The sequence below is a fragment of the Lissotriton helveticus genome, chromosome 10 (assembly GCF_964261635.1).
Source record: "Lissotriton helveticus chromosome 10, aLisHel1.1, whole genome shotgun sequence".
Taxonomy (NCBI): Eukaryota; Metazoa; Chordata; class Amphibia; order Caudata; family Salamandridae; genus Lissotriton; species Lissotriton helveticus.
In genome coordinates this window covers 595,873,621-595,897,071 of record NC_136071.1, presented here as the reverse complement: position 1 = coordinate 595,897,071, position 23,451 = coordinate 595,873,621, and the positions used below count along the sequence as shown (strand labels likewise).

Below are 23,451 nucleotides of genomic sequence, written 5' to 3'. Positions count from 1 at the left end.
ATTCGGCCCATAGTATGTTGGAAAATAACGGGGCCAACTAGTCTTAATACGTTATGACACAGTACAAAGATACTTATATATATATTTTTAAATAATTTTAAAATGTTAAGAATAATCGTTTTTAAATGTGTTACACCTACAGTAATCTATGAGATGAATACAATAAACTCATACTTACTTAACCTTTTTATTGTTCCGCCTCTTTGTGTCGGTGTCCCTACACCATGCACGTCTGTTCCACATGAAACACCAGCAAGTACAGAAAGCAGCTGCTTGGAAGTCAAGACACCCATCTCTCCACGAACATTGTTCTCCTTACCTCTATGATCTGCAGCGGCTTCCCATGAACTCACAGATCAATTTCAAGATGGCACCCGTGCCCCATAAAGTTTTGCATGGCTCTAGGTCTCAGGAAGTGCAGCCCTCATTGGTGTGACAGGCAAGTGCAAAGACTAGGTGAGTGATATTCAGTGAGATCCTTCCAACTGTCCTTCCCTCAATGCTGGGTGCACAGGCCTGTAGTTGTGCAGCTCAAGCTTTGAAACTTCCCACCAACTGCCCTGAAGGCCTCAGAGTCTCCAGCATGGAGAAGTCTGAGCAAGACACATTTCTTATGACTCTCTCTAGCAACCATCAGCAATTGCAAACCCAGAGTTGTCCTCCTACCACAAACTTAAATCTGTTAATGTGCTTTATTACTTCTCCTGCAAAGTATGCGACGCTCCATGGACTGGGCACATAAATCATAATGATGATTAGCATTACATATGCGTAAAATGAGAAATCCAGATTTATGGGCCTCTTGAGAGGGGTAGAGGTAGACACGCGGGTTTGCAGTGGGTTGTTCCGCTATATCCTCCACTTCTATATTGAAGTCAAGAACTCAAAGGATAATCCAAATGTGCTTTCCTGAAGGTATTCAGAGAAGCAGCTTTTGTTTGCTGCTAAGCACGGATTATGGCACCACGGGCATAATCCGTGCCATTTACACCCAAATAAGGATAAAAGATAAGAAGATGTATTTAAGTGAACAGAAATTCCACTTCGATTTAATGGTTACATTTATGAATAAGGATACCATTTAAATTAATTGAAAACAAGTTGCACAGTTCATCTTTATTGTAACACCGACCGTAGATGTGCTATCAATGGAGGATGTGACACTCAAGTGTTTGTATAATGTAGGTTCCTTGAACATTTTGATAAAATGTGGATTAATAAAAAAAGGAAATGGGACCCGAAGGGTGTGAAATATTTCACAGGGAGTGTTAGGAGAGTTAATTAGAGCCCGTGAAAGGAGTAGCAGAGGCAGGTAGTGGGGAGTTAAGTGGTCTTACTGCAGTAGAGTATGAAAGTGAATTCACATTTGATAAAGGTGCACAATATGTTAGTTTCTTTATGTCGTTAAGGACACAGGGCTCTGCCCCTCCACCTTTTCCCAATGGATGGAGAGTGGCTGTCTGGCTAAACAGAGGTAAGCATGGTAGACACTTTTCAAGCTTGGGTCAGGCAGCCATGCGCTGTACATGCGCTGAATGAGCAGGCACATGGCTGCCTGAGTCGAAATTTGCCATGTTGAAGATTTCACAACCCAGAAGGTGTGACTTCCTCGACCTGGCAAATTCTTCTCTTAGCCTCCCCCTCATGATGAGGGGTTGGTCAGTGAAAGACTCGAACCTGGGTGCTTCAAATCTAACCCCTGAAGTGTCCAGGTAACAGCTGTCCATCACTGACGCTTGTCACAGAGCAACTCTCACTGATCCGCTCCACTCTGCGACGAGATAAGCAAGTTCCTCCTTCCACTGGCTGACCCTTGACAAGGTCAGCCAATCAGAAGAGACGGCGGGATCTGCCTTCTGTCCCTTATTTAACCAAAGACCCAAGAACACAAGCAATCCTTCTGCTTCTCGCTCCCACCAGCCGATGTCACCGCTCCAGCGAGTAAGTCCTTACTGAATGTTGAATACATGTGTGTATGTATGAATGTATCTGTATGTGCGCATGCGCGCTATTACAGACAGCTGCTCACACTGATCTCTCTCACATTCACACTGCCTCTCTGAACTCTGAAAAACAAGTCTTTTGTTTACACAGTTTACATGGAATGATTTATTGCAGAGGAAACATGTGTCACCATGGTCTGGAGTATGTTACAATGTTCAAAAAAGCAATTGATTAAACATGGATTCACCCACCCTGCTTTACTCTCCTTTATTTTGCCAGTCCTCCTGATCCAAGGTCCCACGCACAGGAGCCATGAGCTGGTCAACAGAGCTTGTGTCCACAAGAGGTGAGCAGAAGGACCCGATGCAAGCCCCAACAAGTCCTGGTGGGACTCCAGGAAATGCCACAGAGCTTTACTTGCCACAAGGATAGGAAAAACATGCTCTGGTAAGATCCAGGCAAAGGGGAGATGGGCAGTGTTGAGAACCATGAGAAGGGACTAATCAGACCTGGTGGGATTCCAGAAACTGGCGGCCTCCAGGGACGAGGCACTGTAGACCGCCAGGTTGTAAGTGTGGCTGACGACATGGTGGAACCTGGGGTCCAGGTCGTATCGTCCAGTGAGGAACCCCTGTAGATCAGAGAGCGCTGATGAGTCCTGTTTTCTCAGGCTTCTAGTGAGCCCCAGTGTTGAGCTGTTGTGTCCACATGTCATGAGCTGTGCAGTCACAGGATGGGGAGATGCTGGATACCCCTGGAGTGTTAATATTGGGCCTTTGAGCAGTAAAAGTGGTCACCCTATGGGTAACAGTGTTTTAAGGTAAAGATGTGACTGGCCACAAGGAGAGCAGTGATCATTTCTGTCCCCCAAGAGGGGCGCAGTGATGAAGAGTATACATGCCTGACAGGCATTTATAACTGACAGTGGTAGTGAGAGGGCAAGAGAAGAGGAGATGGGGATCCCATGTTCAAAAACAAACACCCCAAACCTGCAGAGGCATCTGGTATTAAACTCAACAACAAGCACTTCCATGTGAACATGGCACCCGGCCCAAGACAGAAGTTACTGGGAAATATATGTGTACACACAAAAATCTGAATAATTATATAATTTATAAAGCAATAATGCACGGTACAAAATAGAACTTTCAATGCAACACAACATAAAAAAAAAATAGAAAGCAAGCATAAACCATCAATGTCTAGGGTAGGGATAATATATTGTCTCAGAGGAGCTATAATGCTGAAGGTTTACACCGCCTAGAAGGCATCTACATGTAATGCAGTGTAGTAGCTGTCTGTATAAATCATGTTGACCTGTGGCAGAGACGGTCATGCGCTGTAAAAACACTAACACACTAGTAACTCTAAAAAGCTGGTATGGCTAGGGCTCAAGAGTCACATAGCAGGTAAAGCTGCAACTGACAACAACATCGAGACACCAGCCTTTAGGCAAATCGCTCTGTTACACTATAGGCCAGTTTCCCCTCTGGTGCAAAGGGGCGGATTGAGCAAAGGCACCGTCCAATGGGCGAACAAACAAGGGCAGATGGCACAGACAATTCGACATGGCCAAGAGCTTTCTGCTCCCTCAAGGGGATTGTTTACGGCAAGTATTTTGTGCATATTAAAATGCCACCTTCCTTCATTGTTCAACTGTGACTGTAACCGAGACTTTTGGGCCTCCTGCTCTGTGGTGACCAAATCTGTTAAATCCCCCAATGGGTTCTGGCACAATCGAAAATGAGACACTCGTCACCAGCAAGGCGCCAAAATCAATATGTTCCTTAAAAGGCTAGTACAAACCCTAAAGGGCGTTAATGTAGTGTAGTGTCTATACTCCCTCTAGCCTCATGGTCCAGGGTCTTCCTGTAAAGAAGCTGCTTCCTCCCTGGCGCCCATATCCCAGAGTCCACTCAGTGCATTGAGTCGAGATATCCAGAGGGCTCAGGTGCTCCCTCAGTAAAGTCCCTCTACACTCAGGTGTTTGGCACCCCCAGTGAGAATCGCATTCAGTCCACTCAGCCACTCATACCCCAAGACCCAGGCAGAGCCTTTAAAGTTTGCGTTCATAACACAAGCTCCCTCTAGTCCCTGGCACCAGGTACTCTTGGTGAGGGGATCACTCGTAAAATGATGTCAATTTAACCTACGGGGCAGCACTCCCTCTAGGCGGTGGCTTAGGACCATGGAGTCCCCGCCATACCAGGGACATCTTAAGGATTTTGGGAGCCCTGGGCCAAACGTATTTAGGGGGGCCCTGTTCCTGACAGCTTTGAATTTATGATCCAATTTCAGCTCTTTCATGTCCTCTTTGGTCAGGTCACTGACCTGGCACGCAATGACATAATTCAGCAGCAGCTCACTAATATTATTGCTAATAATCCTTGCGACCCCCGGCCCTTTCTCCTATGTGAGGTCCTGTGTTGATCTAAAAGACACTGTTTTTATGGCTGTCGCATGGTGTTGAAAAACAAACATTTCTCTGTCAAATGTCTGCAATAGACTCCAATACATCACCCAAGTATAAACGACACTTAAAACAAGCTGTTAAGAATTATTCAAGGTCATCAAGGCAAGGCAGAGCTGGTTCCATCATGGGGCCCGCTGAAAGGATGGAGCCCTGGGCCAGGGCCCACTTTGCCCATGCCTAGCACCATACATAACAACCTTGCTCTCTGTAAAAGGTGCACCCGGAACATGGAATTCAGCTACCCTCAGGTACCAGGAATTCTATGTAAGAGGTACACTCAAACGTGGAATCCTGCTACCCACGGGGACCAGGAACTGTTTGTAAGAGAAGATGTGCTGAGAACCTGCAGTCCTGATACCTCTGGGGACCGTAAATTCTATATAAGAGATGTACTGAGAATATGTAATCCTGCTACCCCTGGGGATCAGGAACAATGTGTAAGAGGTGGACCCAGAACATGAAAACTGGCACTTACAGGAACCATGCACTCTAAGAGGTGGGCTCTAAACACGAATCCTGCTTTCCTCAGGGACCAGAAATTATTAGCGAGAGATGTACCCAGAACACAATCCTGCTATCCCCAGGATTCAGAACTCTGTGGAAGATATCCACTCAGGACATGGAATCCTACTACCCTCAGACACCAGGATCTCTGTGTAAGAGGTGCACCCAGAACATGAAACCCGGTATCTCCGGGCACCAGGCACACTCAAGACAAGGAATCCTGCTATCGGGACCAGGCATCTGTGTAGGATGGGCACACTGAGCATGGAATCCTGCTGCCAACAGGGAACAGGCATTCTGTAAAAAATGCAACCTCAACATGGAGCCCTGACATACCAGTGTCGAGATGGCACTTTATAAACTGTGCTCAGTGTCCATGAAGCATTTGTGCCTTTTGAGTCCACTAAGAACTGGGCTTGGTCTATGGCCCTCCACTGCCATCACTGTAGACACCCCCTTTCAAGAGAAGCTCAGTCCTTTTATTGAGTGGGTATCAGTCCCAACAGACTTTGCTTGAGATAGAACATGTTTATTTTATAATATTTGAGGGAGCATAAACCAAACTCTATTTCTGTGGTGTGAGCCGTGCTGGGAAGCTTTCTCCCTTGTGTACAGTTGTGTTTCTAAATGTAACTGGTGTGCTTTTTAAATGTTTTCCTTGACATTCCAGATCGCACAGCTCGTTTATTTTCAGTCCATGGACCTTGAATTACACGGGGCAGCCACACGTCAAGGGGACCTACAGAATGTAAAAAGCAACGAACCTTTACACAACAATATTGTGAGACAAATGAAGATGCAAATCATGGCAGAGGTTCTACTGCGGTCATCAACCACAAAGGGCAAAGAGGAAGAAGTTGTCTACGTTCTAGGAGATATGTCCAACCTTCCCCTAAATCTGCCACAATTTCGGGCAGGCTGGTAGGGGTGACATCACGATCTTGACAAAGCTTTGCAGTTCAGGGTCAACAAAAACATGAGATTTACAGACAGTGCTCGAGGCAGGTGCAGTTCACCCTCTGTACAAGTCCACCGACAGACGCAACATCACCCAAGGTAAGTATAGCTCCCCGTGGCTGGCCTTTTCCTGTGGCAATCCCAGAGACCTCTCCAGGAGAAAGAGCTCGGTTCCACACAGCAAAGCCAGCCAGGCTGCCCACAAAGGCCTCTGAGCGGTCGAAACCCCCACCAATGGTGTCCTGCTCCTGGCCCAGCACAAGAGATCCTCCTGGTGGGAGCTCATAGCCCTTCTGGAATCTGGAGCCGGTGGTAGCAAGACGGCGGTCCACATAGAACCAATATTTCCCCTGGATGGAGGACCAGATGATGCATATGTGATGCCAGCGGTTGTCCAATAGTGCTACCACAGGTAGCTCCCGGAAGGCTGGGTCTCCGATGACGAACTGGATGGTGCCTTGATTTGTGCTATTGCGGCCATGCAACACTAGTTTGTTGTCATTCTCCTCTGTGGCGTAGGACAGCATGGTGCCCAGATAGGTGGCACCAGTCTTCACCCAGGTACAGATTGAAAGCTCATGGATCGCCTCTTCGAAACCAGGGCTGAAAATGGCCACATTCTCCAGGGAAGGACTGGGGAAAACCAACATGGAGTCCACGTTGCAAACTAGGAGGGAAATATAAAGCGAAAGGGGTTATTACATTGCAGAGATATGCTGTATCTCAAACTTACATGAAAGAACAAGGATGGATGATAGGCTGTGAAACAAATAAAAACTCTGTGTTATATAAAGAAACTATGCATTTGAAACAAATACATTTGTTTTTTGCTAGGTGTGACACGCGAAAGAGAAGCCGAAAACTAACAGTGACACTACAATGTACCAAGACATGAAGACATCACAGCAGCAGGTCACAAAGACATTACAGGGCAGCAGAAGATGCAGGGAGATGGTGAGAATGCAGGACACCTTACATATCATACGTAATACACTTACGCTACAGAATAGCATAGGGATTCTCCCTCCTCACACACACAGGTTCTTCCACCAACCACCATTGACTCCCTGCTCCACGCAGGACGGTTCCTCAAACCTATCCCTTAGATTCCGAAGGACAATGATGCACTGTACACACGTGAGGCAGATGGCCCAAAACACATGTGTACTGTAAGAGAAAGGGGCGAGGGCAAGTAGCAGTTAGCTATGCCAGTGTTTTGCCTTTGCTGGAGGTGCTAGGTGCTCTCACCTGAAATACTGGAATAGGCGTTCACCTGACGTCTCCAGTGCACTGTTAGTACAGCAACCACTACATTAACAGTAGATCAGCAGGGACCCTGGAGGGGTGCCAGGTTGAGGTTGCACTCTGGGGGGGGGGGAGTTAGAGGTGGTAGATATGTTTCCGTCTACCTCCTCCTTCCTTTACTGCATATCATTTTGTTGCTCCACTGCCCTTTGTGACGACCACAAACATAGCTACTGGCCAGGAGACAGCCTTTACATTGCATGCGATACATCGAATGCCATTACAACAGGGTCGTTACAACGACAGCGTTGTTACATCGCAAACCAATACAACGCAAGTCGTTACAACGACTTGCTGTAGGGGACACAAGGTGGTGGATTTAAAATCCAACACCTTCCCTACTGTTGCACAGACTGGAGTTGGAATAGTAAATTATACTATTCCAACATCCAGCGCCCCCTACAGCAAGTAGCTGTAAGGACTTGCACTGTAAGGTATGTAATGTAACATTGAATATTCCCACTGACCACTGTATGTATGTTCACAAGTGCTGAACAATTAAGGTAATCCCTATCATGTCTGGGCAATCACTGGCCTTTGGATCCCAGTCTCTAGACCAGAGGTCTTCAATTATTTTTGCTCTGAGCCTCCCTAAGCAAAATATTTTGAAATTGGTCCCACCTCCAAAACTTTATGGCAAGTTTGGGGTAGTGGGAGGGAAAGGGCGCATCATTTCAGAGTACTTTTTCTTTAGCTCTTAATCCATATTAAATGTAAGATATATAAAGCAACAAATGAATCAAACACAGCCATTATTTGACCCAAAAATACTACTCCCCATAACTGGGTTTTTGTGAGTCAGTACAACTGCACTTGCTACACTAATGATAGCGGAGGCCTTGAGCTGCAGGCTATCACCTCTACCTCTTCACACATTCGCCACTATGCCTGACCACCATCCAATCTTGAAATAGGCACTGTCCCTTAAAATACTAAAGAAATGAACTCCCACACATTCTCTCCATTTTTATCTGCATGGGTACCCTCAGCCCTGAAAAGTTATTTTTGAACAAAGTCAACTTTCACAAACCCACACAGAACCTCAGGTCAGCCAATAAGACTCTAGTATCTTGCAGAAGAATCTAAAAATCCCAAATGGGCGGACATTCTTTTAACTTTTTGGCCTCCACTCAATGGAACAAGCTCCCTCAAGAATTATGCACTGTCTCAGATTTGCTGACATTTCAGAAAAAAACTGAAGATATGGCTATACTCACTCTTGGTCCAAAATCAGAACAAGTAACAATAATAGTCTAGCTCCAGGATATCCCTCTGGGGATGAGTTGCGTGCTTTACAAATACCCAGTACAAATACAAAATACAAGTAGAGTGGAGTGTCAGAAAGTGGAGTGAAGTGTTGTTAAGTTGTATGTTGTAGAGTGGAGTGTTGCAGAGTGGAGAGGGATAGAGGGGCGTGGAGTGGAGTAGAGTGGCGTAGAGTGGAGTGGCATAGACTGGAGCCGCATAGAGTGGAGGGTCGTAGAGTGGACGGTCGAAGAGTGGAGAGATGTAGAGTGGCATAGACTGGAGTAGATTGGAGTAGAATGTTGCACATTGGAACACAATGTCATAGAGTGGAGTGGTGTAGAGTGGTGCAGAGTAGAGTACAGGGTAGTATAGTGGAGAGATGTAGAGTGGCATAGTGTAGAGTGTCGCTGAGTGGAGTGACTTAAAGTGAAGTATGCGTGGTGTGGTAGCAAATTGCCATTACAGATAACACAGTTTCAATTGAAATTACAATTGCATTTCCATAGACATACAGTTTTTCTGGTACAACTATATTGTGCACAAACAATAATATGTGTAATTCTGCATCACCTAGTGTACTAATTTATTTTTATTGTATTGAAATATTTGTTTCCATCACTCTCAAGAATTACAAAAATGTGCTTCATCTGTGCTTTCGTAATTTTGATTTATATTTTTGTACAGTTCATTTACTGGCATTTAAATTTTGCTGTGTGCTGTAAAAAACTTAACATCCTACAGCCTTTCTCACCCCAACATGATTGTCACATAATCCTCTCACTTTGGAGTCAGATAAAGAAAAGTAAACACTAACTTCCCTCTGAAGACATAGCTATAATTTGACCTCTGTCTTTGAATGCACAGAAAATGTGACAAGATAAAAACAAAATATAAAGGCATGTTTATTGCTCATTCACATCTGAACTCCAGCACGCTTATTTCGGGGGTGCTTCACCACACCCCACACTCCTACCTCCAGCACCTACGACATAGGCATGAAAATGAGGCAGAGGATTGTTTAAGTTATTCTGTTAGTATAGAGCACTGACCAAAATAAAAAAGCTCATAGATAGAACATTGTTCCTTTCAGGCATGCAAGATTGATAAACTGGTAATGGCGGAAAAAAGAAATAGAAGTCAAGCAGAAAGACAGGAGTGCAGAAACCTCTTCCAAGAAATCCAGCATGTTTACTGCTTCTTGAATTTCTTTTCAAATGAGAAAACTGGAAACATATGTATTCTTGTGGAGTACCTCTCAAAAAAAAGGAAAGATTTCCCAGAAAAGCGAGCACTCGTGCAAGAATGCCAGGAGCCAGCCAGAGAAGTGGTAAACAGGCTTTGCTTAATTGGGAGCAACAAACACAAGCACGACAGCCTAATACAAATAACACCAGCCTATAGAAAGTAAGCAAATGTGGATGACAAAAGACAAGGCCATTGGTAAGCAAAGGGTGGAATGCATACCTAGGTCAGTTTTCTCCAGTCCCGAATATGTTTGTTGAAACCAGACAGCTGTGCTGTCTTTTAGGTTTCGACCTAATAAGCCCTCACTTAGTTTACTCTCTTCTGGCCCGCATGTTTGATACTATGCATGGATCTTGCTCCTTTCCTCTTGATTGGGCCTTTACTCTGAGGTCCCAGGGGTCCAGAGGATTAGAGCTCTACCTCTTGAATGAAACTCTGTTGGCCTCCTCACTACCACTTCATGGACTGCTGTTTTACAAAAATAGCTGTCACTGAATGGTTAATGCTGATCTTGAGGTGCCTCTGCCTGAAAGCAAAGTGAGGCAGGGTGCAGAGAGCTAAAGAAGAAACAAGCTTTCTCACCAGCCTTTAATTGTTGGAGTCACCTAAAGCTTCATTGTCACAAAGATTTATGGCCTGATTACGAGTTTGGCAATCCATCGGACTGCCGGACCTGTGGTGGAGGTGTGGTGGTGGTCGGTATCGCTGTACCAGTGGTCCGACCGCGGTATTAAAGAGTACGGCGGTCAGACTGTTTTGGGATCACAACAAGCGCCAGGGAACCGCGTTGCTTGGCGCTGGTGCGGCGGTAAGGGCGGTGCAGCTGCGGCACCGCCAAACATATTCTGAGTTTCCCCGGCCTTTTCATGGCGGTGAGTCTGCCATGAAAAGGCTGGCAGTGGGGACATAAAGGGGGTCCTACAGTGCCCCCTGTTGCCCCTGTACACTGGGAAGCATGCACCACCTGTGTGCATGCACGTCCAGTTCCTGCAAGCCATGGACTCAACAGTCCATGCCATGCAGGAACTTACTTTGGTGTTCACATGATGGTTCGAAAAAAGAGGAGCTTTAGAGGGAAAAGCTAGTCAATAGGTCGCCCTCCACTCAGTATACAGCAAATACACAACAAGACCTAGACTATAACAGCACATGTAGCAATTTACCCTTGTTTAGAATATTTCATTTGTTGAGGCACGGGCTGAGATACAGCGGCCGCTTCTCAAACGTCCGTTACCAGAAGGGGAGAAGTGAATAATCGACTTTTTGCGATTTTTCTTGCATTCTAAATGACAACCGTGTTCCATCCGGCTGGTAGGAGCACCAATAGCCATATGAGGTTGTGAAGACGTGTGGGTCCATCTGCAGTGGCTTTAATATATATGATGCCCTGATGAAATTGCCTACAAGTTACCAGGCAATGAAACATGTCGGCAAGTAAAAGTATGAGTGGTTGAATTGGTGATAACCACATCTGCTTTTCCTTTTTAGTTTTTCCATACACAACACAAAAAAGTGAATAAAATTGGAGTGGTTGTGTTGTGTTATGAGTGTTTTATACGTTTTTTGACACTGTATTGTCTTCTTTTTTCTATATTTCCGCTGCACTTTTTCACAAATCTTTTGTGTATTTGGACACTGTTTTCTGTTCTAAGCTTGATGGTACCGATGATGACAACAGGGCTGTCCTGGCGAGTACCAGTCAGGTCCCCGTTTGGTGGTGCGCCCGTGAGGTGCCATCTCGCTTCTACACACTTTTTTTCGGTTTAGCACTATATATGTTGGACACGAGACTGAGTGTGGCATGATTGGTCTCTCAACTGTTTTTTATTGAATGAGAATTGGGCAAATATTTTGAATTGAGCACTACCCTAGATATTTCAGCTACCCCATGTAATATTGAAGAAGGGGAGTAATGTTTGCTAATGAAAGAGCAACAAATGAAATATTCTAAACAAGGGTAAATTGCTACATGTGCTGTTATAGTCTAGGTCTTGTTGTGTATTTGCTGTTCACATGATGGTGCCTTTTTCAAAGGCACCTCTGTGGGAGTGCCAAAGGACTGCCTGCAAGACCAGGAGAAAACTCCTAATCTGGCAGGCGGTTGACTTTGGCGGTGCAGGGCAGTGGCGTGCCACCCTGCTCCCGCACCTCCTAAGTCGTAATCAGCCCCTTGGATTTTTTATTAGGTAATGTATGGGTGTTATCAGCTGAATTCTGGAGTAATGGAGACACTTAAAAACATGTTTGCACAAGGTAGAGTCTGATTACTTACTGCTAAAATATATATTCTGAGAGCACCTGTTGTATCGGATGTATGACGTTACAACGCATGCTTTTACCACGCATGCTGTTACAACGCAAGTATTACAACGCAAACCTTTACAGCGCATAGCGCTTTGGGGTGCTGGATAGTCAATAGTTTAATTTACTATTCCAACTCTAGTCCCCGTGGACACTAGGGAAGGTGTTGGATAGTAAATTAAATCTATTCCCTATCTTAGAGCGCCCCCCAGCGCAATGCATTGTAACGGTTTTCCTTGTAAAACCTGCGTTGTAAAAGCACTGCGTTGTAAAAGTTTCGTTGTAAAGGATGTTTCCCGTTGTATCTAAGAAACTACATTGTTTGGGACAGCTTAGCTTATACTGTGTGCAATATTATTTTAAAATAATGACTTACATATTCTCAATGCTTTCTGCCACAGGCTGAGACCTTGCAGCACTATAAATACACAAAGCACTATTATCCTCTGCGCCAACTAGAATTCAATTCTGTTCCTCTCTGGTCTCACACAAACAGACATCTAAAGTGGGCGCATTAACCAACTGAGGTTTCATAAAGTAAAAGTGTACCTTTCCCACCGATACGTTTAACTTGCATTCATTTTTCATTTACGCTGTGTGCGCTTTATTTTGTATGGAGTTACTTGAAGGCAAACAAAATAACAAAATACTTATGGAATATTTTGTTCTTTTTATTCACCTCTTTGACTCCTCTACCACTACACTCACTACACTACTGCCCCTTAGCACCATGGCACTGAGGATTACAATTCCCATACATTTGTATGCGCCTCAAGGGCTGCTTGTGAATCAAATCAGCCAAATAAGTTGCCCCACACATTTCCACTTGTTTATAGAAGGTGAAACATTTGGAGAATCATATGCGGTAATTGGACAGGTATTTCTGGGACCTGCATGTTAATCCACATTTCGGGCCTGTAAAATTATATTTGCGCCCAACTGGGGCAGCAATACCACCCAAAGTAGTAGTTCCTGCCCTTGTGACTGCATGCTCCCTTTACAGTGCAAATCAAAATTTGGCCCTGCGAGTTTTTACCAACAATGAAAAATTGGAATTGATGACAATTTTATTCAGAAGTGACAGGCTAATATTTGGTGTAACTGAGTTTATTTACTAGCATCTAAAAGTGAATATTTGGGTGCAAACAGTATATTTACCTAAAATAATCAGGTGATGTTGGGAAAAGAAATTAATTCAGTGAACACAAAAAGTCTATATTTGCGATCACAGTGTGGATTTTCAGAAAATGAGCTGAAGGAGACGTTTGAAAAGCAAAACAAGCATTGGCAAACCAATAGGTCTCACCTACACGTGATCTATTGGCCTTGTCAATGTTTTTTTAGCCATGTTGCAGAGCAGTTGCACTGCTCTGCAACGTAGCTGAAAGTAAAGAAAATAAAAGTGCTATAGCGCAGCCAGTGTTGACCCCACTGTATCGTTTTTTCCCCTTACTTTCAGCCATATTAAACAGTGGCATAGCCGCTGCTGTACTGCCCTCCTACAGTCCCGCAGCAACCCCGACAACGGGCCTCCCCAGGCGGGAGAGAGAGAAAAGACTTTGCCCCAATGACAGGTTACCAGTCACAGCCAAGCAGTTCAACAGGGACAGTCGGTCCAGCAACACCTCTGTGGATTCTCATTTGGGACTCCATCCATGTTCACGACGCAACCCACTACAAGGAACTGTTAGAACCCACCACAGACCATCACTGACGTCAGCAAAGTGGAAGCCAGGCAAGACAGCAAGACATGTCATCGTCAGCGAACTGACAGTATGCAGCAGACGTCTCCAAGCCAGCGGTCGTGTCCTGAGCCCCTCAGGTTAAACTACGGGTGCCCGCCGAGAAGGTTCTGCTGCAAACAAAGTCACCAGCCCAGGTCTGATGTCGTCCTGTCACCTGACTCTAGAGACTGATGGACCCTGTGGTATTTAGTTAACTGTTTGTTTTGTACTCACAGGTTGGACTAACACTTTGTTTGTTTCTTAATAAGTTGGGGAGGAATGTAATGTCCTGCGGGACAAGTTCTAGTGTTCTGCAGGAAGCTGGACTTCCAGCCACTCCCTTGAGGGCTGGACAAACTACACCCACACACCCATCCATCACGGGTGTCACGAGTAATGTGACCCTGCTAATAAAAGGGCCCGGGTGCACGTGCTTGTGGCCAGTTTACTGTACCAAAACCCCTAGTGTCTGTGTCCGTCCTTGCCATCATGTGGGCCTGAGGCCCGACACCACAACACCCACCCAAAATCTGAACTCACACAGACACCTATAGGTGACACTTTTCACAGTTTGTGCTATAAAAGAGTCATATGCTACATGGAAACAACACTACAGAAAAACAACATCCTGGAAAGAGCAAACACTTATGGAATGCAAGATTAAATAAAACGTGAAATGTAAACAAGGACTGCATCGTTGATATGGGTTTCCATAACGGTTTTTACAGATATTTTTAGTTTTTTTGCCTGTAAATTTTAATACATGAACATGGGTGATAGAGAACCTTTTTGTTTCTGCTGGGTGTGAGACCTGGAGGGACCTGGCCTACTTAAAGCCCTGGAAACGTGCACCTCAGTTTGGATGGGATATTAGGCAAGAGGTTTCTCTACAGTAAACAGTGTTTTACCCTGGGGGTAAAACTATACCTAGTAAGACGCCTGGAAACCTGCGAATTGTAGAGTTTCTCAGACTTACTACTGGGAATGTTTGTGATTTAACCTCTAAAAACAGTATAAGAACGTTCACATTGACATACTTTTTATCTTAATTAAACGTGCAACTCATTTTGGGTCACCAGTGACATCTAGTGGTCATTATGATATAATGGCCTCCTGGCTGATATATAGAGCAGGAGCGGCCACGGAGAACATTAATTAAGTAGGGACTCAGAAGGGCAGGGGGGGGGAGGGGGTGCATATGTTGCACGGGAGGCTGGGTTGTCATCATTATAAACAAGCATTTACAATGCAATGGTTTCGCCTTTGGAAAAGTTAGAGCTATTGGCATTGTAAATGACAAAATTTGTATTTATGTGTTGGTTTTGAAAACAGATAAATAAATGGCATTGTCATTTACATTGCCATTAGGTTAATCTCGGCAGCCACTCTGCACTCCCTAGCATTCTGCAGTCACTCTGCACTCCCTAGCACTCCCTAGCAGTCTCTCTGCAGTCCCTAGCACTCCCTAGCACTCACTAGTCACTCTGCATTCTCTAGCACTCCCTAGCACTCCCTAGTCACTCTGCACTCTCTAGCACTCCCTAGTCACTCTGCACTCTCTAGCACTCCCTAGCACTCACTAGTCACTCTGCACTCTCTAGCACTCCCTAGCACTCTGCACTCTCTAGCACTCACTAGTCACTCTGCACTCTCTAGCACTCCCTAGCACTCACTAGTCACTCTGCACTCTCTAGCACTCCCTAGTCACTCTGCACTCTCTAGCACTCCCTAGGCACTCTGCACTCTCTAGCACTCCCTAGGCACTCTCTAGCACTCCATAGCACTGCAGCCAGCCTTCCCGCCCCAGACTGATATCCACTGAAGCGACGAGGAGGTCCGGGCACTCCCTGGGACGCTCCGTGCCAGGGGCTGAGGGTGGCGATTAGCGAACGTGCATTCCACCGGAAATCTTTGAAATAAATCCAGTTTAAAGAAAACGGAGGGTCGGTGGCAGTCAGAACAGAAATTCTATTAAAAAAAAATATAACCTGCAACCCACGGGCTGGTCCAAGCTACGAGGGGAGATACGCAGCAGCGCGCGTCACCCGAAATAAACCCACGCAGAGAATAAAGTATCGAAGAGAAGAACTGGGCAAAAGCAAGACAAGCTAGTTAAATACAGTAAGACTTGTGCCAATCGGAGGTTTGAAGCCTGGCAACAATGTGATGCAGCCTAGATGAACAAGGCTTTGAGGCGCCTTCGGACCCGGGAGAGCAGGTGGGAAGCCGGGCCCAGCGCTCGAGCCACATCCGGGGAGCCCGACTGGCAGGTCGGTGCCGGGGCTAAGGGGCGTGTGCACTGCCGCGGAGCCGGTGGGGCGGGCCAGATGTCACCTTGAGGGTCCGCTCCGATAGAAGACAAGCGAAAGGACACCGAGAAAACTTTCAGGGAGCCGAGCCTTCCAGCTGGCAAGACGAGCAATTCATTCCAACCTCCCCTGTCTGTCTCCCTCTCGTGGCCTCCTCCTCTCCCCTTCTTTCTGCCCTCCTCCTTCCTTCTTTTCCTCCCCTGCACTGCCCTGCCGCCCCCTTTCTGCCCTCTCTACTCCTCTACCCTCCCTGCCTCCTCCCCTTTTTTTCTCCTCTGCCCGCCCATCCTTCACAACATGATACAATCTACTTTATTGGCACGACAAGTCAGACAAGTATTGCCAAAGTAAATACATGACAGACCCCCGCCCTCTCGTCTTTCCCGCCCACGCCCCCGGCGTCTACGTCATGAATATACACATATATACATCCATAGAGCTATACAGTATGTTGACGCGGATGTATGACGTTAAAACGCATACTTTTACAACGCATACCGTTACAACGGGACTTTTACAACGCAAATACTATTACAACGCATGTATTTACAACGCATTTTTTTACAACGCAGGTACCTTTACAACGCATACCATTACAACGTAAGTATTGGTAAGTATATATAATTTTTTTAATTGTATATTATTTAAAATTATTTTTATTTAATGTAATTGTATTTAATTTAATTTAATTTAATTTTATTTAATTAATTTAATTTATATTTATTTTTATTTTATTTTTTTCTTGTACCCCTTTATCTAAAATTCCCAAAACTGACCCTGAACCCTAAAAATACCCCTTTACCCAAAAACCCAAAACTGACCCTGAACCCTAAAAATACCCTTTTACCCAAAAACCCAAAACTGACCCTGAACCCAAAAAATACCCCTTTACCCAAAAACTGAAAACTGACCCTAAACCCTAAAAATACCCCTTTACCCAAAAACTGAAAACTGACCCTGAACCCTAAAAATACCCCTTTACCCAAAAACTGAAAACTGACCCTAAACCCTAAAAATACCCCTTTACACAAAAACTGAAAACTGACCCTGAACCCTAAAAATACCCCTTTACCCAAAAACTGAAAACTGACCCTAAACCCTAAAAATACCCCTTTACCCAAAAACTGAAAACTGACCCTGAACCCTAAAAATACCCCTTTACCCAAAAACCCAAAACTGACCCTGAACCCTAAAAATACCCCTTTACCCAAAAACCCAAAACTGACCCTGAACCCTAAAAATACCCCTTTACCCAAAAACCCAAAACTGACCCTGAACCCTAAAAATACCCCTTTACCCAAAAACCCAAAACTGACCCTGAACCCTAAAAATACCCCTTTAAAAAAAACCTAACATATAACATTTTAAATATAATTATATACTTACCAATACTTACGTTGTAATGGTATGCGTTGTAAAAGTACCTGCGTTGTAAAAACATGCGTTGTAAATAAATGCGTTGTAATAGTATTTGCGTTGTAAAAGTTCCGTTGTAATGGTAGTGCGTTGTAAAAAATGCGTTGTAATGGGTGTTTACCGTTGACGCCGCCTGCTGCTTTGCCTGCTATTGGCCCGGGTGGCGGTGACGAGAAACACCCCATGCCCTTCGTTGCCGCACAGCGTTCAGTTTCTGCATCATGGCTCTGTTGTGTTATTTATTTTATTATTATTTTTTTCTTCGCATTTCAGGTCATTTGTATGTTGCAGGTGATAATGCTGGCAGGGTTCACGCAGGCGAAACCAAAAAACACACTTTAGGAAAATGAGCTCTCAGAAAGCAGCGAAAAAATGTAGATCTAGCGTTAAGACCCATTACACCACTTCCCGATCAGTCTTCTCGAAGAGAGAGGGGGGTTGGGGGAGGGAGGGGGAGAGGCGGCAGAGAGGTCTGGAGAAGTAGGAGGAATTAGCAAGTCCCATTAGCCTCCGTCTAACCTTGTTAAAAATCGGAATGTAGAGCTAGCGTTAAGACCCATTACACCACTTCCCGATCAGTCTTCTCGAAGAGAGAGAGGGGTTGGGGGAGGGAGGGGGAGAGGCGGCAGAGAGGTCTGGAGAAGTAGGAGGAATTAGCACGTCCCATTAGCCTCCGTCTAACCTTGTTAAAAATCGGTTGTCTCCAGTCTGAGGAGCCGAATAATTTTTATTTGCGGGCAGGCGTCCCCGTGTGCCAGAGCCCTGCATGAACACCCCCCATGCCATGTGCAACGGAAGGAGGCCGCCCCCTCCCTCGGCGCTCGGGGAAAGGAGGTCAGTGCAATTAAACACGAGTATTGAATTTGGCTGGGGGCTGGAGTAAGCAGATGACCGCTGCTTCTTTAGACCCGCTCCCGCCCCCGTCATTCAAGTAACCTCCGAGGCATCCCCTTGTAACGCTCTCCTCCCAGCCCGTCTCTGACTCACCCCGGAGGGGGCAGGTGGGGGTGATCATGCCCGGAGACAAACTGAGGAGATTAATCACCATCATTAGAGCAGCGGCCCCCGAAGTGAGCCCCCGCCCGATCGATAAACACGGCGAGGTACATACATACAAGCATCTCTGTAGGTAGATACTGTCAGTGATACCACGCATTCGTCCCCCTAACGGGGGAGTTTTACTCATGGTTCTAGCAGGATGCTCGTGCTTCTGCACCTACCCCTTCCAGCGGCTGCCTTACATTGACGGTGTTCGGCCTTCTATAAGTATGCCGCAAATCTCGTGGCGCCGGGTGTGGTGTGCTCCATTTCCGGGATCGGGAAGTGGTGAGCAGTGTTCAGTGCGAGTGCAGAGTGGCTGCCGCAAGTCGTGAAGGAGACGCTGCGCATGCGCAGTATCGTTCCATCAAATGAAAAAATTAAAGAATGACTGACTGCCTGCCTCTATACCGGGTGAAGGAAAAACGCCGGACTAATGTGCCTTAATAAAGAAGGTATCTGACTGAACACATAACCCCACAAGATGGGTATACTCCATAGGAGAATCCTGGTGCGGAGCAGTGGGGCCATAGGGGTCAATCAAGCCTGGACTTCCTCGGCCGGCGAATGGCAAAAAAAAACCTCAACCAGCCAAAAAAAAAGCCCCGCCCACCGCCGCATGACGTGGGCAAAAGAGAAAAATTCTCGGGAACGCCCCCGAATCTGGTCCGGCCTTGACGGACAGATCCGGCACCCAATGGCTAGCCTCCATTTATGGAGCTAGCCAATGGGAGCCGGGGGACGTTCAAAGGATTTCGCCTGCGCCGAAAAGCTGCGCAGAGCGCAGCCTTCGGCAGGCGAAACCCAAAAAGGCTCCATATGAAACGACTTGTAAAGATCAAATACGTGATATAAAAAGGCGTGTTTGCAAAAAAAGAGTGTAGCGGAGGAGTCAAGGGAGAATTGTGCAAAAATGGGTGTGTGAACGCTGTAAAGAAGATACTACGGAAGGCGCATGTAGAAGAGATACCTGTGGAGGAGAGTTTGTAAAAGAGAGTAGCTTTCTGAAGGAGGCGGGCATGGGGGAGGGTATTTGTGGCCAAGGCCATACTTGTCAAACCGTTAACTCTAAAAAAAGGGTGCGGTCAGATGTTCCAAGTCCAACAGAGTGACCCTATCATTGTGATCAGAGAATAAACAGCTTTTTCGGGTATGATCTAGACAGTGCTTTGTTAAAGAATAAAAGTGCCAGCGCTCAACGTTTTGCTCAAATGCTATGGAATGTCAGAGGTGCATACCACCAAGGCTGTGTATTCTAGATTCCACCCCATGTATCTTTCATCTACCACCACACACTCCTTCCCTTTTTATGTCAATACTTCAGCTTCGTTTTTATCCTTGCTTTCTTTCCTAGTCATTATTTTTCTGTGTTTCTCTTCCTCCGAATTTCCCCCTTTTGTGTTTTTCTCTCTCTTGCTCTGGGCAGCTACCAGTACCATTGACATTAAATTGGCTGTACTTGCCACCTAATGAGATACATTAAGTGATCTGGAAGGCCAATAAACTTTTCCACAAGCCAAGAAAATCAGAGATGGGTAGAGGAGTTGTGTTAGTAGTAGTGGAATCTAATAATTGCAGTCCTGAAGAAAACTGTTCTGCGGGTGGAAGATCATTTTGTGTTTATTTCCAAGGATTTTCATCCCACCACACTCACCAGGAAGAGGTTCTACCAGAGGCTTTATGAGACATAGCGTCAGGAGGGTTTACAGCTGCAGGCCGCTTCATTGCCTAAAGCTTGACCACGGGGGGAAGAGGGTTATCTTTTCATAAGTTAACTCTACAAAGGCATTTCAAGAGAGCTTAGGGTCAGGAACTATGTCTCACTACAGCTGAATATTGTTTGTCCCGGTTCAAGTACGTTGAGAGTCCTTCAATGTCTTGAATGTGCCCTAGGCAGGCCTTTAAGTGGGATGAAAAAACTGGGGGGAGTCTCTCAAAAGGGCGAGGCCAATGGAATTAAGGGCATGGCTTAAAAACACGTAAGCTAAAAATCTGTGCTTAGGATAGTGTGCCGCCCAAAGTGCATTTGGCTATTTCTGTCATTGCATCCAGATATATGATACAACAAGTAACATCATACCTACAACAAGTCAGGACTATTGGCTTTGTCAATGGTTGTTAGTTGCATAAGATAAATAAGCAGCAACTATGGCTTGTGTATAATATTGAAAAAAGCTTCCACTTAAAGCCCTGGTGACACCACAACAATGTTGCTGCTCCTGAGTTTCAAAAAGAGAAGGGAAATCCATAGAGAAACTGACTCTCTTTAAAGGATTTCCCTTCCCTTACAACGCTCACCTGGAATGATGTCATGCTGTAACTTCTCCACTAGTGAGTAGTGAGCATAAAGATTGGGAAGAAGGCCACCCGCTGTCGTGACATTCTTATTGAGGGTTCCCAAATTGAGTTCACAGCATTATTCTCATATCTGGGTATTGTATTTAGTCAATCTGGGAACTGGCAAGGGGTATTTAAATCAAGGCGTCTCTATTTTGTCAAAACGATAATGGCTCTACTAAACTTTTCTAGACAGCTTGGCATTAAACACCTGAAGGAACTGATGACAATTTAAAAGGCCAAATGCAGATCCACTGCTATGAATGGGGCTGAGCTCTGGGGGCATGGTAAGACTGATACAATTCAGCTTGAAGAAAATGCATTTTTAAGGACTATCCTAGCTCTCCCGAAAAGTAGTTCAACCTTTGTATGCAACTCCAAGCTAGGAGCCCCTTATATAGCAGATTTAATCAGGATCCAGCCAGTTCTTCTCTGGCATATAATTTGGTCATCTGAACATACTGCTCCTAATAGAGCTATAATTGCTGACTGTTTAAAATCTTCACATGTCTTTAACATTCCTTGGCTGAAATTTGTCCACAACCTCCTGACAGACCTCCGCCATCCTGAATACTTCAATTTTCCCGAGAGTCTGGTCAGTGTCCAAAGAAAAGCCCTGAAATTGAAATGCATTTTTTGATTGGAGGAAACAAGATTATCTTCTGAAATTTGGAAACCCTCTGTGTTGTGTTGAGGAATCAAGTGATTCTGACTAGCTACTACATGCAACCATATCTAGCCAACGTGTATAACCCACGCCACAGGTTCGTGTTGACCCGCTTTAGGTTGGATATCTTCCACCGTCTAATTAGTTTTCCTATTGTTAACAACTGGTCACCTGACCCGGGGAATTGTTCATGTGTTGAGATCTCACTACAAAACACCATGCACACTTTGGGGCAGATTTATGATGACTGGCGCATCCCCAGGGATGCGCCAGTCATCCTGCGCCGCTGCTCCGCCACCCATGGTGCGCCGCATTCAAAAACGGCACAGATGCGTGACGCATCTGTGCCGAAAAGGTGGCGCATTGCTGGAGCTGCGTCGCAAGCGCGACGCAGCTCAAGGCTCGGGGGTGCCCCATCTCCACAATGCTGCGTCAAGACCTACGCCTGCTTCAAGCAGGCGCAGGCTTTTGACGCAGCATTGTCCTGGAAGTGACTGAGTGAAATCTTATAGATTTCACTCAGCCACTTTTGCGAGGCGCACCTGCCCCGGAACGCCCACCCTGCGCCGGAACGCCTCCTGATGGCGCAGGGCTTTACAACGTGACGCATCTCCTAGATGCGTCACGTTGTAAATAGGGCGCATTGTTTGCGCCGCCGTTGCGTCAAATAAAGTGACGCACCGGCGGCGCAAGGCCTTCATAAATCTGCCCCTGTGTTTTTTATGCAAGCATTTTTCAGTGTTGAGAAAGAAATACGTCAAACCATTCTTATTACAATTGGGTTTTACGCAATGTCACCCAGCTTTTATCTATTTGCAAATGTTACCGAATGTATACACATGTGTAGTAATGTCACGATTTCTGCTGGCCCACGCAGTTGAGGATTGTTTTAAATGTGTTTATATAGAATAACTTTTTGTATCTTTTAAAATTTGTATTCTGTTTTTTAAATTTTGTCGGATGTATTTTTTTGTAGTGAGCAGTGTGAGCATGCGCACATCAATGTGCTTGCAGTCACTGAAATCCGGGGACAAACGGACCGCCTGTGGCGGGGCACAAAACAGAGCGCGTTTCGAGACACGTTATGACACCCCCTTTAAAAAGCTGCTGGTGCTCAGCACCGGTAAGACCCGGCCCACTTAAAGCCCTGGCCCTAGGTGTGGGGACTTACTTAGTCAAGCCAAAGGAAAGGGCACACTTGGTGGTATGAGAGAGGACGCCTAGCATGCTTTAGTTATGTTTTTCTGTTTCTTATCACTTTGCTGTACAGTTTTCTTGTACAGCCTTCAATGAGCCACAGTGAGGACTATGGTGGCCTACCCTCCTGAGACATGTTCAACTAGAATTAGTTTTTAGGTGCCTAATTACCTTTGCTTCATTTTGTTGGACGGGAGATTTTTTGCATTGGATTTGGAGATCTCCTGAAATGTGCCTGTGATTCGTGGTTATATTTTTTTACATGCCAATCACTGCATTTAATACCAATACTATTTATGTGTTGAAAATGCCCCACAGTGGCATTTAATATGGCTTTATTTATATGTGATATTTATATTTATTTGGCTGCATTTATATGTCATATATAAAGCAACGGAAGACCTCATAGGGGATAGTGTGGGGTAAATTCCCCCTCAAAATGTCATGGTTTTGACACTAAAACTGTGTGCTTCAAGGCAACGAACTGGTGGTTTTGTTTAAAGGCTAGAGGTGATTCAGTTTGCATGTGAACTATACCAAAAGGAACCTAATGTTTTCTTGAGAGACCCAACCAATTAGACCCGCATCCCCAACAGTCCCTGCCACTCCAAGAAATAATGATCACAGGCAGATTTACCTAGTGCCAGGAGTAGAAAGTAGAACCCATAGAGTCAGGCCTAACATCTGTAGTCTGAGAGTATCCTACTATAATGCAAAATAAAGCCTGGAACTAAATTTAAGAGCCCTGTCCTCTCTCTGTAATCGTCAACGTTCTCCTGTGTGCTG

At 45.4% G+C, this 23,451-nt stretch overlaps 1 protein-coding gene across 1 annotated transcript in view; it reads right to left on the bottom strand.

Annotated features, from left to right (window-relative positions):
• Positions 1–2,075: 2,075 nt before the first annotated feature.
• The window catches only part of PTX4 (pentraxin 4), a 105,880-nt gene continuing 84,504 nt past the window's right edge, over positions 2,076–23,451 (bottom strand). The window contains exon 3 of the mRNA XM_078663120.1: positions 2,076–6,545. Coding sequence (XP_078519246.1) covers positions 5,905–6,545 — 641 coding nt within the window. The 3' untranslated portion in view covers positions 2,076–5,904. The remainder of the gene's footprint in view (positions 6,546–23,451) is intronic.